This window comes from Narcine bancroftii, chromosome 4 (assembly GCF_036971445.1).
Source record: "Narcine bancroftii isolate sNarBan1 chromosome 4, sNarBan1.hap1, whole genome shotgun sequence".
Taxonomy (NCBI): Eukaryota; Metazoa; Chordata; class Chondrichthyes; order Torpediniformes; family Narcinidae; genus Narcine; species Narcine bancroftii.
In genome coordinates, this window is record NC_091472.1 from 285965176 (window position 1) to 285979906 (window position 14731).

The window sequence follows — 14731 nt, forward strand, 5'->3', positions numbered from 1 at the left end:
ATTTCTTTTCCTGCTGTAATTTCTTCCACAATCTGCTTGTACTTTTCATTGTGTTTGTGTAGGTTGTAATTGTAATACTTCTCGATAGATTAAAGCTATGATGAGAACTATCTTCAAATCATTTTATGTTGACACCCATAAAATTTGGTGTAAAGATTATTACTTTTAAGCTGTTTCCTTACAGTTTAAACTACTTTGCTTGGCTCTTCTTTCCTGATCTACCATATAATTGGAAAAGTTTCTTCTTTTCTCAGTGTGTCAATTGATTAGAATAAACAGAAATGTGTGGTAGACCAGAGAGGGAAGTGGATCAGAATGAATGGGGAGGCAGGGTAGTAGATTTGTGGGTGGGTGTTGAAGGGACTGCCCACATTTTACCTATAGGATTCTTCCCCTTTTCCCTCACCCCACTCTTGTGGTTCCTGTCTATCCTTTACCTCTCATATAACCATTTACAGCATGGAAACAGGCCATGTCGGCCCTTCAAGTCCGTACTGGTTCACTTGAACAACACTTATTTATAACTGAAGGAGTTCTGAGGGTTTCAGACTGAGGTGAGTTGGGAAGGAGCAAGATCATGAAAGTATTTATACTAAAAAAAATCAAGATGTTGAATTTCTACTCTTTCTTAAGATTGGGATCATGGGTGAGCAGGACTTCAATGAGTGAAGCATAGTTTGCTGAACTTCAGGCATGGAGAAGGCAGAATATGGGAGATATTCATTATTCATTGTGGGAGATACTCATTCGTGTAACATATTTCATTATACCATGCTTATCACCTTCTCTTGTCAGATTTCTACCTTTGTCTCCACATACCACCCCTCTGCCCTGTATTACTCATCTTCCTCCTCCTTGCCCCTTTTTCTCTCCCTTTATCTGGCATCTGCCAATTAACTGCTTCTGTGCATCATTCACCTCCCCAGGTTTACTAGTCCAGCACTTGCTCCTGTCCAACACCTCCAACCATCTCCTTATATTGGCCATCTCCTTTCTGGACTCTCAAGTCTTGATGAAGGTTCCAGCCCAAAATATCGACCATTCTTTTTTTCTCACTGTTTCTAAGTTCAAAGATTCCTTTTATTGACATGTAATAATTCTTTAAAAGTGTAATATACATGATATACTTCTGCCATAAGAAAAAGAGTCACCTTGACACCCCCACCAATAGAAGAGCAAAAGATGATCCTTTCACAGATTGAGTATCTGTGCTTTCACCTCACAGCCACGAAGACTCCAGTTCAAACCTGAGCTCTAGATCCAAACCTCCGATATGATCAGGCAGCCTTCAGCACCTGAGACCCTTTGGTAGTAGCCTTTCTTGCCCTCAGCACTCTCTCGAATCCTGGTTCTGATACCTGGTTTCCATGAGCCAGTCTCCAGCAAACCACAGCCTGTGTGGTCCTTTAGCCACCGAGCCCCTCACTGGTCCACTGCCATGGTCACTGTTCTGCAGGGCCATTCCCTTCTCAACGGGATGATGTTCTCCCCATTTCTGGTTTTTGCACCAGTCTGCTTCTGCCCTGGAGTCTGCAACTCCTCATCATCTACCATCCAGCTCAGGCCCTGCCATCTTGGGCACAGAACTCCGTCATTGCAGGATTTAAAAAGATAAACACCTTTAACAGTCATTGCAGCAGATCTGGCTGTGCTGCCATTTTCTATTCTGCTTGACCCATTGAGTTTCTCCAGCTGATTGTTTTTTTGATCCAGATTCCAGCCTCAGCATTTTCTGGTATATGCCCTTATTTAAACAGTAACCTGCTAAGCAGTTTGGATTCTGTCATTTTTACTTTATTTCAAAACTGCCTCCTTTCAGAAATGTTGATTGGAAAGTGCATTCAGATGTCACCAGAGCAAGAAAGCCAGAATGTAAAACTAGATCCATCTCAGTAGGGTCAGTGCTCACTGAAGACTGGACAGCATTTATTTTCATTCGCGCGACCTCAGAAACACTGGACAACAAAGATTTTTCTTCCTGAATATTTTAAGTGTATTTTATGGATTTTAGGCTGTTGATCACCAAAAATCACCTTAACATTTCCTGATTGTATACTTTTTTTTAGGTATAACCGACTTTTGTGATTTCCTGTCATTTTTTAACGTGCTTTAAGCAGGCAAGACCATGAAGTGCAACGTGTCATTGAAAATTCATTTTCTGCATTCGCACCTGGACATCTGATTCAGGTGTAGTCAGCGATGATCATGGTGAAAGCTTTCACCAGGACATTGTGTCTATGGAAAAGTAGTATTAGGGCAATTGGAATCCATCAATGCTGGCTGACTATTGTAGGACACTGACATGAGAGGCATCAGATGCTGAGTACAAATGAAAATCAGCAGCAAAACTTAAGTCAAGTGAACTAATGCAATGTGTCAGCATCATTATACGATTAAACAGGATAAATTCAATCAAAGTTAATGTTTCTCCAACTTCCTACGTGAAGCAGCAAATCTGAAATTATCTTTGTGTTCATCTTGAAGTTGTCTTTTTTCAGGTAGCAAACCTTCAGGAAAAAAGTTGTTCAGTGTAATTTGTTGTCAGTTTGTGGCTGAAGTTAACAAATTGCACATTTTCCTGCCAACCAAGTGTCCGTATGAAAAATAAACTTAACAATCTCCTTGTGGCATTGAAGGCATTATGATTATCAAATCACCCCAACATAAAGACCCTTGTGTTGGAACTGGACATCAACACTGACTGCAGACTTTTCTGGAACAGCTATGTATTCACTGTGCTTTAAAAACAACCCAGCAGCTGAGCTGTTCAATCGTCATGAAGGCATGACAGGAATGTGATGAAATAATCTTCTTGCCTGGATACACCCAAAATTCATCCAGGATAAATCTGTCCACTTAAAACTTTCTAGGGTTAGTTGCATTTGAAGCACTGTTAATATTAATTTCGACTGTAATTTTCATCCATCGGTACTTTACTGGAGTAGCAAATCTTTTTTATTCCCTCCTGGCATTCTTTCATACACCACAACTTTTGAAAACTGTTTATATTTCTTCAGGCAATGGTGCCAGTCTTGTTTCTGCTGTAACCACTTAACAGTTCCTTGATGCCATCTCAGTTTTCTTGTCAGTTGCACATTGGTTTACAAGGTCATATAACCATAACCATATAACTGTTTACGGCGTGGAAACAGGCCATGTCGGCCCTTCAAGTCCACGCCAGTTCACTTGAACAACTCCACTAGCTTCCACCTCCTGCTCTCCGCCCATAACCCTCCAACCCCTCACAACCATGTACACAACCAACCTTCTCTTAAATGACAGAAGGGACCCTGCCGCAACTATCTCTTTTGGAAGATCATTCCATTCTGCCACCACTCTCTGAGTGAAAAAGCATCCTTTAATATTTCACCTAAAGTTTTGCCCCTTTACCCTTAACTTATGCCCTCTTGTTCCAACCTCCCCTGCCCTCAGGGGAAAGAGTCTGTTTACGTCTACTCTATCTATTCCCTTCATAATTTTAAATACCTCTATCAAATCCCCTCTCCGCCATCTACATTCCAATGAATAAAGTCCCTGTCTCCTTAATCTTTCTCCGTAATCTCGCTTATCATTCTGTCATTTTCACCTTTTCACATTCCTACCTTTTGCATCAGTCTTTTCTACACGTGTTGTGACAGAAACTTTAACTCTGCTTCTCTTTCTACTGATACTGTGATTTGCTTGCAAATTAAGAGCACCTTTATATAAAAAAAAATCTGGTCCCATTTCTGCAAAAATTCTTTAACCTGAAATATCAACTCTTCCCTCTTTCCACCTGTTTCCTAATCTGTGTGTTTCCATTTTCTATTGAAGATTTTAAATTTTGCAGTTTTCTTTTCATCTAAAAAGTGAAAACACGATGCTGGAGAAGCCCAGCAGGTCAAAAAGTGGAAACATTTTGTTTCTGTTTTAATCATCTGTAGTATTTCCTCTTTTAACTATCTTGCTTTACATTTTAACTGCTTTTGTAACAATGTAAAAGCCAATTGTAATGATTTACACTCAAGGCATGTATTTATTTTCTATAGTATTTTGACTTTCTTGATGGTGTATCAGAAGAAGAGTTGCAGTACTATGGTGGATCAGTGAAGATAGCTGATTATTGTCCATTTAATCAAGAGTTCAGCTGGTACATAAGTGGAGAATTCCAACGTGGTTCTGATTGCAGGATTTCTCAAAATCAGCCAGGTTAGTTATCAGGTTTACCTAGTTATTGTTGAACCATTGTGGATTATTGCAAATATTATTGGCAAATTATAAAGTTTCTGATGTATACAAAAACTGGTGTGATGCTGCAAAGTGGAAACATTTTGTTTCTGTTTTAATATTGCAAAAGTGGCAAGAGGATTTTAAACAAATAATACCTTGCATTTGTACATTAGGAACTTTATCTTGGCCATGAACATTTAGTCCTGCAATAAACAAAAAAATATTTCAATTTCCTACAAGCTAACCTCAATATGGACCTTGAAAAAACACACAAATGCTGGAGAAACTCAGCAGGTCAAACAGTGCCTTTATGTAGCAAAGGTGAAGATACATCACCAACATTTCGGGCTTGAGCCCTTCACGGTGTGAACAGAATCCTGTGTTTTACCTCAGTATGAACCTTGCACTTCCCCTAGGACACCATTATTGTGGATTTTTCCCTGTAACTCAGTACATATGACAATAATAATCAAATCATTCTAGTTTTTACCCATGTCAGTAGAATTCTGCAATAGATTCAGTATTTTGAATTGGCTTCTTATTGTTCAAACACTTAATTGTGTTTTACCTTTGCAATTTTAATCAGTCAGATACTGACCTAGCTTTTTTTTTTAACCCTAGTCTTAAATAGAATAAAAGAAACAAATCAAAATATTGTTCTTTAATTATTTAATGTATTAGAAGTGGGAAAATGTCTCACTGGAATGAATAATAATATCCAATTGTCATGGCAAATGTGGCCCAAAATAATTCTGTAAAGCACATTTTGACCCAATGTTGCATAAAGTATCTTTTTGAGGAGTCGTCAAATGCAGATTGAAGAATAATCCATGAATTGTATACTCTATTGAACCAAACATCAAAAATCACCTATTGTATAAAAATGTGTTTTCAAATGAAAGTTGAATTTAAATTAAAAAAAAATAATTTACTATCAGTTTATTACTTTAATTGTGAGAACAGATTTAGGAACTCATAATACTGTATGATTGAATTTGGTTATTATGATCTTTTAAATGGTCCAGAAATCAGTTGGTGTAATAAGATTAAAAATAGTTCTTAACAGAGGATGTTAGGAAAATTGGAGACTTCAAGATGAAATAAGACAAGCTGAGTGAGCAAATGTCACATAAAGTGGAAAAATGGGATGTTTACCCACTTTGGTGACCAAAGTAGAACATTTTGAAGTGGCAAAAAGTTTAAGCATGGTTGTTTATAAGGACTTGAATATCCTTGCACACAGCTAATGTGGAGGAAAGCGAAGTCAGTGTTTATTGTATTGAGGTTTTGAGTATAAGAAAAAAACCCTTTTTTGAAATGGTATTTCTCATTGAAAATGCACTTTAACTATGTGTATGGTTTGCCTTTGCTTCAAAGGGGATATACTTGCCAGAATAAAGGGAATGCTCTTTAGTTTTATTTTTTTTAAAATTAGAGTTACAAAATGGTAACAGGCCCTTTAAATGTAGACACTTACGGCTAAGTCAAGCCATTACGGCTCACAAGTCTGTGCCACCCAATCTACACCCCCCCCCCCCCCCCCAGTACTGTACGTTTCAAATGGTGGGAGGAAACCAGACCCTCCAGGGGAAAACCCAAACAGACATGGGGAGAACATACAGACAGTGTGGTGTTCAAACCCTGGTCAGTATTGTAGTCCTTAATTATGTAAAGTTCACTTTAATTAGGTAATTCCCATAACTTACAAAATTTAAGATCTAATCCCAGTCGCTGGTGCTGTAACAGCTTTGCGCTAACTGTGCCACCATCATAACGAACTCTCCCTCCCAAAAGTTCACAGTTAAAGCCGAACTAATATACTTAATACTAATAAGTATACTAGGCAGGGATACTTTGGAGAGTCCCCCAGCGGGTGAGCAGCATTAGCCGGCTCTTCATCCTGGGTGCCTTCATTTTATGCAAACACAACTTTATTGAAACTTTAATAAAGTTCAAAACTGGGGTACTCCGCTGGCTGAATGTTTGCTTCCTCCTTCACCAAGGGGTTGTATGTTGATTCGGAGAACCTTTACTTTTACAATTTAACTCTTTATTTATTCTGGTTTATTTTAATTCTATTTATTTATTTCCTTTTTCTTAAACCATTTAGTTGGGTTGCCGATTGCTTGAATTCAGGATCCTGGGGATTTGACTGTATATCAAAACAACTTGCAGTTTGACTCTTTGTCCCTTTTCGATTGATTGGTGGAATGAAGTAGTTAACGGGGCAGCAAGTGGTTGTATACAACAAATTTCACTTTCACTGCATTTTGAATTGTATTGCCTCATTTTATAACGGGTTGGGATTTAAGTGAGAGATATAAATAAATAATAGAAAGCATAATTCTGGAAATGCTATGTAGGTTAGAACATTTCATCATTCTGATGAAATTTCATTCTGATTACATTTCAGAGGCTTCTCGTAACTATGGAGCTGAAGAATATGGACCCGAGTCTGTCTGCCTGACTCAGAAATCTCATTTTCTTGTGCAACAGTGCAGCAAGATTCCAGGCTCTCCAGACTGGGGTAGTGGGTGTTACAGGGTGAGTTAGACGTCCATGTGTAAGTCAATCTTACAATATATTCTTGTAGTGACAAATGAAAATGCCCACTCTGCATATTTTGTAAAGTGATTCTTCAATATGAGATGGCCTTCAAAAGCCATCTCAGCGGTTATGAAAAAATGCAATCGTACATGATATCGGAAAAATATAAATTGAAGATGCTCTTAAGTCTAGTGATTTATCACAATCAAATAACTCCCAAAAAATCTGTAGACATTGGAAATCCGAAATACAAACAGAATATGCTGAAAACACTCAGAATATCAGATGGTATTATGGAAAGGGGAACATTTAGAACCTTTGATAGAGGAATGAAGTTAGTCTGGTAGGAAAGGTGAAACAAAGGGACTGACTCGATGAAATTTCATGGCCATGAAGAAGCAGTTAAAATTCTTTGTATAGAATCATAGGAAATAGATGATTCAGCCCTTCGAGTCTCCACCATTCAATACCGTTGTGGCTGATCATACTTTCGTACCCTATTCCTGCTTTATCGCCAAACCTCTTGAATCTTTTAGCCATAAGGGCTACATCCAACTCCATTTTCAATATATCTGACAAACTGGCCTCAGCAACTTTCTATGGTAGGGAGTACCATATTTACAACTCTCTAGTGAAGAAGTGTCACCTAATCTTCACCCTAAATGGCTTGTCCCTTATCCTCATATTGTGATTTCCCCACCCACCCCCCCCCCACCTTGTTCTGAATGGTGTAAAGTTGTATAGTCTGACCTATCAGATGTGCCCAACAGATGAGACTATACCAGTAGAAAAAAGAAAATAGTGGACAAAATGGCCAGTCCTGATGCAAACAGAAGGAAGGAATCACCTAAATTTGGAGAATTTTATATTCAGTCCTGCACATTGTAACTTGCTGTGATGAAAGATCCTGCTTCACCTGCAAGGAGTGCTTGAGTAATGGTCATTAGGAAGAAAATAGATTAAAGGGAAAGGTTTTGCATCTCTTGACGTTACTTGGGGAATGTTGAGGTGATGAGGTGATGTTGAGATTGTATAAGACGTTGGTGCGGCCTAATTTGGAGTTCTGTGTGCAGTTCTGGTCGCCTAATTATAGGAAGGATATAAACAGAGTGGAGAGAGTGCAGAGAAGGTTTACCAGAATGTTGCCTGGGTTTAAGCATCTGGAGTATGGGGAGAGATTGGACAGATTGGGTCTTTATTCTTTGGAGCGTAGAAGGTTGAGAGGGGATTTGATAGAAGTATTTAAGATTATGAAACGCATAGACAGAGTGGATGTGGATAGACTATTTCCGTTAAGAGGAGGAAAGATTAAATCAAGAGGACATGAGTTAAGAATTGAGGGGCAGAGGTTTAGAGGTAACATGAGGGGGAACTTCTTTACTCAGAGAGTGGTAGACGTGTGGAATGAGCTTCCTGGAGAAATAGTGGCGGCGGAGTCAATTGTATTATTTAAGAAAAGGTTGGACAGGTCTATGGATGAGAAGAAGATGGAGGGTTATGGGCATTGTGCAGGGAGGTGGGACTAGAGAGGGGTGTTTGGTTCGGTGCGGACTAGAAGGGCCTAATGGCCTGTTTCCGTGCTGTAAATTGTTATGTTATGTTAAGTTCTGTACAACAGGAAGTAGTAGGGTGGAGTAAGAAGAATAGACTGGAGTCATGAAGGGAGCATTCACATTGAAATACTGAATTGGGAGTGGAATATGTATTTGGAGGCAAATCTTGTTATTGTTGGTGGAATGTTCACTTTAATTAATGCAACCTAGATTGTATACCTAAAATGGATGAGAGGGGGGGGGGGTGGGGGGGTGGCTTGGGAGGAGGGAGGGGGGGGAGAAAAAGTCACTGTATATGTGTGAAAAAGAAAAAGTGTATATCATGGCTAATGTGACTTATGGTGTGAAAAATAAAAAATTTAAAAAAAAAAGCAATTTCAAAAGCTTTGGAGTGAAGAAGCTGCAATTTCTTGCCATTTGTAAGTAATTATGACCAAAGGAAAACACAAAAAAAACTAGAGATTAGGGTAACGAACTGTGATATTGTTCAGATTTTAAAAACAACATTAAATTTCAGTAATTCAGGAGGAGAGCCCTTTCTGACCTCCTGTTTTAGAACATAGAACATTATTGCACAGAACAGACCCTTCGTCCCATGATGTTGTGCCATCCCATGTACACCTAACAAAAATAACCCCTCCTCCCTCATAACCCTCTATTTTTCTTTCATCTATGTGCTTGTCTGAGACTCTTAAATGTCCCTATTGTTCCAGCTTCCACCACCACCCCCTGGCAATGTATTCCAGGCACTTGGTAATTAGAATGGAACACTTCATCTTGCATTAGCCATAACATTTCGGCATTGCAAATTTTAATTATAAATTACCAAATATAAGTTATCCACACAGGCTAAAAGGACTGTAAAAGTGACTTTAAAATGTTTCAATTTGGTTTGTACTTTGTCTCAGCTTATTCACAGTAACATATTTATATCTTCTTTGGCTTGGCTTCGCGGACGAAGATTTATGGAGGGGGTAAAAGTCCACGTCAGCTGCAGGCTCGTTTGTGGCTGACAAGTCCGATGCGGGACAGGCAGACACGGTTGCAGCGGCTGCAGGGGAAAATTCATATTTATATAGAAACTATGTATATGACTAAACAAAAGTCCACTTTCAAAACCAAAAGTTAAAAAAAATCAAATGGAAATTTACAACAGCATGGCAAAAAAAGTGAATTTATTCTTCAAATTACGTGCTTAAGAACTTTGTTTCTGATTTAGATTTCCTGTTCAACCGAGGGACTGATCGTTCAGGTTTCAGATAAACCTTATTTATGCAGTCAAATGGGACAGGTGCTATCTGTCAATGTAAGGATGAATGACTGGGTATACACAGGAAGTTTGATATGTCCATCTTGTTTTGACTTCTGCACTGCCTGTCCACCAGAGCGTGATCCACCATTAAATAATGTCACGAGGATGATTCCTATAGGTAATGTATTTATTTTCTTGCAATTTATTTTAATTAGACTTTTAATACAGCATCTTTTAGGCTAAAAAAGGTAAACCAATTCAGACCAATGTTATCATGTATTTGCTCATGGATATCATATAAAGTGCTTTCAGTAAAGTGAAGCAATAGAACAATGCTCTTCTAATAGCACCATTTTGATTAATTTTTCCAGATCCATGCTCCAGCTCGTCAGGTTTGGTGGTTACTCTTTGGCTGGTAGTGACTAACATTCTCCCTCTCATAGTAGGATTCTTCCTTTGTGTATGGAACTAACTACAATGCACTTTCTGCTGCTGGACAGCTAGGCACTGTTCTTTGGGGGGAAAAAAAATCCATGAGCTGTTTTTCCCATGCGACTGGTCACTTCATGAAAGGCACAAGATTATAATTTTTGAAGTACTTAATAAACCATGACTCTCAAATGAAAAGGGTGCTACTACTGTACTGTATTAAACAAAACTAAACTACCTCTGCAGTACTAAATTGAATGAAGCTGTAATCCATGTTGAACACTCCCAATTGTTTTATCTTAATTATTTTTTGGCATTGGAATCTACTGTATAAATAGTGTTCAATTGCAGATTGATGTCTAGTTTTTAAACTACCATTACTTTTTGCACTTGTGTTGCTTTCTGCTCTTCTGGAGTGTTGCCTCCATTACATCAAAAAAAAACCCACCCTACTTAAATCAGCTTATTATTATGTTACACACCCAATTTATTTGGATTATTGCTCTACTCTTAAAATGAACTTAAATGCTACTTAATTCTTGACGTAACAATGTTGTTAAACCCTTGTGGTAACCCTCTTTTTTTTAATGCTGTACAGTATAAAATAATGTCTAATTTTGGGCACCATGAACAATAGTGAGGCCTTACATTAAGATTATGTTTGACACAACTTAACACAAAATTCACAAGGGATACAATAAAATGTCGAAGGCAGTTGAATCAAGCTTTTTCTCCAAACCCTTAATGGCTCAGTGGATTTAGACACTGAATTCATGATGAATTGGACCCAACTATCTTGATTTTAATTATCAGCTATGTTTGTAAATGAAGGAGAGGCCACATAGTTGAGGTGTTGATGGGTGCTGCTCCTCCCACTCAGTATTATGCCATACCTTGACAAGAAATTAGCACTTTAAGGTCAGAAGGAGAAACAAGCTGGTGGGACAACATACTCTTCTCAGTTTTTAAAAATCTTGTTTAATGTGAAATTAAATAACTTTTTTTTCATGGCACCGTCTTAAGTTGTACATGAAAAAATAATAACACCAAATCATAAAAATTAACCATAACTAAGATTACACTGAATAAAGACCCAGGGAAAGAGAATTTTGGTTATGTATCTTCTTTGTTCTATGATGGACAGTGTTGTGATGATGCAATATATTTTTAGTTTCCATTTTCCACATCAGCAATTATTTGGTATTGGTGATTTAGGAAAGAAAAAAGGGTAGTAATCTGGCCTAAGTTGCTGGTGCAGAAAACATGACATAGAAATGACTGTTACTGGTACCTTTCTTTAAAATTCAATTCTGTTGATTTCAATGGAAATGTTCCTTGTAAAGCAGTAATTCTCTCCTTCACATGGCAAAAATGGCTAACCTGTCACGTGTGCTGCAGAGTAGTAATTTATCCAATGTAAAACATCCCAATAACTAGTTAATTGGATGGTACATTCTGAAATTTAAGTTGAAATCACTTTAACTGTCTGAAAATTTGTTGCTATTAAAACAATTTTCACGTTGGACTGCAGTATCAGAATGATTAATAATAATGCATATGACGCACAAAATTTGGCCAGTTGAATCTTCCCGAGTTTTCTGTGACCTATCATGCCACAAAGTAATGTCAACCAATAAAAAATGACCATGCATCATTATTCCTGAAAATGCATCACAAATATGTTGCATCAGGTTAGTGGACATTACACTACTACGACAGACAAAATGCATATCGTTTTCAATGTTTACTTCAATAATATTAGTGAGAATTTTCCTGCAGAACAAGATTTGTTTTGAACATTTTGAATGTAATTCTTAAGAATGTGATCAACATATCTCAGGTTATGAACAATTAACATCAGTTAAATTTATATCTAATTAATTAATACATTGCAAAACTCCAGATCAAATGTTTGCTCTTTATATAATGCTCTTGGTAACAGATCCGTTTTCTTTGTAATAAAATGTATAATTTGTTGGACAAAGCTGCTGGGGGAAAAAAAACCGTGCAATGTATCCAGTCATTTTTATTTTCCAGATTCGTTCTCAATAATGTGAAGTTTGCTGTAACTTTAATTAACAATAGTTGCACACGATTTGTAAACCTGTTTGTATGTGCATAACAGTTTTTATATTGTATGTTAATATTGGAGGTTTTCCATTATGATTTTAGCAATTAGGTCCAGAAGTAAACTGCCCTTCAGAGCTGACTATTTGCATGTCAAATATAGAAATTGCTCAAAGTAAACGAGTAATGAAACTATTGTATAGTGGAGGATGATGAATAGGCATTACAATGTACAGGAAATGAAAATGGATAACTTTCATTCTTAATTTCTATGTGAAACAAGATATTAAACCTATATATTTAAAAATTTGGGACCAGTTTTTTTTTAAACAGTGCTTTAATGAAACTTTTAGCATATTGGTAATACAGGTACACGATCCTTTATCCGGACTTCTAAAATTCAGAAAGCTCCAAAATCCGGTAAGTGGGGAGAGAGGCGCCTGGCGCTTGGGGGAGGCGGCCGGGGGGGCCGGCGCTTGGGGGAGGCGGCCGGGGGGCCGGCGCTTGGGGGAGGCGGCCGGGGGGCCGGCACTTGGGGGAGGAGGCCGGGGGGCCGGCACTTGGGGGAGGCGGCCGGGGGGCCGGCGCTTGGGGGAGGCGGCCGGGGGGCCGGCGCTTGGGGGAGGCGGCCGGGGGGCCGGCGCTTGGGGGAGGCGGCCGGGGGGCCGGCGCTTGGGGGAGGCGGCCGGGGGGCCGGCGCTTGGGGGAGGCGGCCGGGGGGCCGGCGCTTGGGGGAGGCGGCCGGGGGGCCGAGCGACTGGGGGAGGCGGCCGGGGGGCCGAGCGACTGGAAGGGGGTGGAGGTGGATATGGCAGCACAATTCGGGTGGGCTTTCTGGAAAAATCTGAAATTTTGAACACACTGACCCCCAAGGGTTCAGGATAAAGGATTGTGTACCTGTAATTAGGTTTAATGTCATTTTTATTGATTGCCAAAATAATTTGCAAATGTCTTATTTTAACCATGATTGGCACAGATAGTGTAGTGGTTAACATAACATTATTACAATGACACAGGTTAGAATCTGCTGCTGTGTGTAAGGAGTTTGCATGTTCTCCCTGTGTCTGTGTGGGTTTCCAAAGACATACTGGGTTAGTAGGTTAATTGGTCACGTAGATGTATTTGCGCAGTGGGGACTCATGGGCCTATTACTGTATTTGTGAATTAAATTTGAAATGTTCATCTGTTATTAGTCAGGGTTCCATTTGTACAAAAAAAATCTGATTTTTAGCATACTGAAGATGCAGAAATATTTAGAATGCGGGAAAATGGGAACTTCATAAACTTTACCATCCATAGTCTTTTTACGTTCAGGTGTTTCTGCTGTCTATCTTGTTGATACAATTATGAACTTCCATTTGTATAAGAAAAACTCCTTTTAAGGAGTAAATTTTTTCCTTAGTTAGGTCAACATTCATGCAGTTGATAATATGAAGATATTTTATTCAAAGCAATTCCTTTGAGGTTTGAAGTGCTACACTACATAATGACTTACAAATATGGGCTTGAATTTTAATTTGTTGACTGATGCAAGAACCAATTTAAAACAATGGTAATAACATTTTCAAAGGTGAAAAATATTTTGTTCTCCAATACATGGGTGACAATAGCATCTCAATTACTTCCAGCACAATTTATTCTCAAGGAACATTGCAAAAAGGGGCATGGCATGATGGCATAGGAGAGAGACGTGGGTAGTCATCTCTCCCGATGGATTTGTGAAAAACCTGTTTTGAAATGCCCTTTTAAATATATAAATTTTAACAGAGTACTATTGGAACAACCTGAAACAACTATGAAAAAAAAACTAGGACTCAAACAATGAAAAAAACCATTTTAAAGCAATCGTTGAGCTTAGAAGAGGTGAGTCCTCCTTGTTCCCAGCGACAACAGCCAGCTACTCTGAGGATAACGCTGGCGCCTGTGCCACAGAGTTCCAGGTGAGATGGCGCTGATGCGAAGCGACATTCTTCCACAGCTGTTGAAGAGTATTCGCGCATGCACAGTCCTGACTATTCTCCCGGGGGGGTGGGGGGGCTGGTGCTCGCCAGTCCAGCGAGTCTGGATCAGTGGAGGATCGGTCTAAGACCCGAGAGGGTTGGGGGTAGAGTAAAAAAGTAACAGTGGTGGAAGCAGAACAACTGGGAGCAGGAGAAATGGAAGAATTTGAAGAGCCAAGTTCAGAAGAAGATTTGCAATTTAATGAACAAGAAAAAAAGCAAGAAAAACCTGGTGCTGCTCAGTGCAGGCATTTACCTAAACGTAAAGACTTTTGAGCAACAATTTTAAGCAATGTCTCAGCAGATTTCTTTGGTTTTTATATCCGTTAATAATAATCTTTCAAATGTTATGGAGGACATTATAACTGTTAAAGCTGATGTTGCAAAATATGCAAAGGTTGTGGACAAAGTACAAGAAAAGGTTAAGAAGATGGAAGATAAGCTGGAGGATTGTGTATATGATATTGATCAGTGTCAACAGAAGTTGAATACTCTTGATTCTTTTATTGGATGGAGGATAGAGAAAAGTGATTTACTGAAGAAAATTGATTCATTGGAGAATCAGAGCCAGGGGAATAATGTGAAGATAGTGGGTTTGCCAGAAGATTTTGAAGGCTCTGAACTAGTAAAATTCTTTCAAAAATGGATACTTGATGACTTAGGATCAGATTTGT

General features: G+C 38.8%; 1 protein-coding gene across 2 annotated transcripts in view; it reads left to right on the forward strand.

The window, feature by feature from the left end:
* lmln (leishmanolysin-like (metallopeptidase M8 family)) overlaps nt 1-14731 on the forward strand; it is a 69303-nt gene that overhangs the window by 31629 nt on the left and 22943 nt on the right. Inside the window, exons 14-17 of one of the 2 annotated variants that reach the window (XM_069935274.1) lie at nt 4029-4188; nt 6623-6753; nt 9529-9739; nt 9933-12358. In XM_069935274.1, coding sequence (XP_069791375.1) covers nt 4029-4188; nt 6623-6753; nt 9529-9739; nt 9933-10033 — 603 coding nt within the window. In that variant the 3' untranslated portion in view covers nt 10034-12358. Of the gene's footprint in view, nt 1-4028; nt 4189-6622; nt 6754-9528; nt 9740-9932; nt 12359-14731 lie in introns of those variants that run through there. The other variant, XM_069935275.1, reaches the window with a different exon arrangement.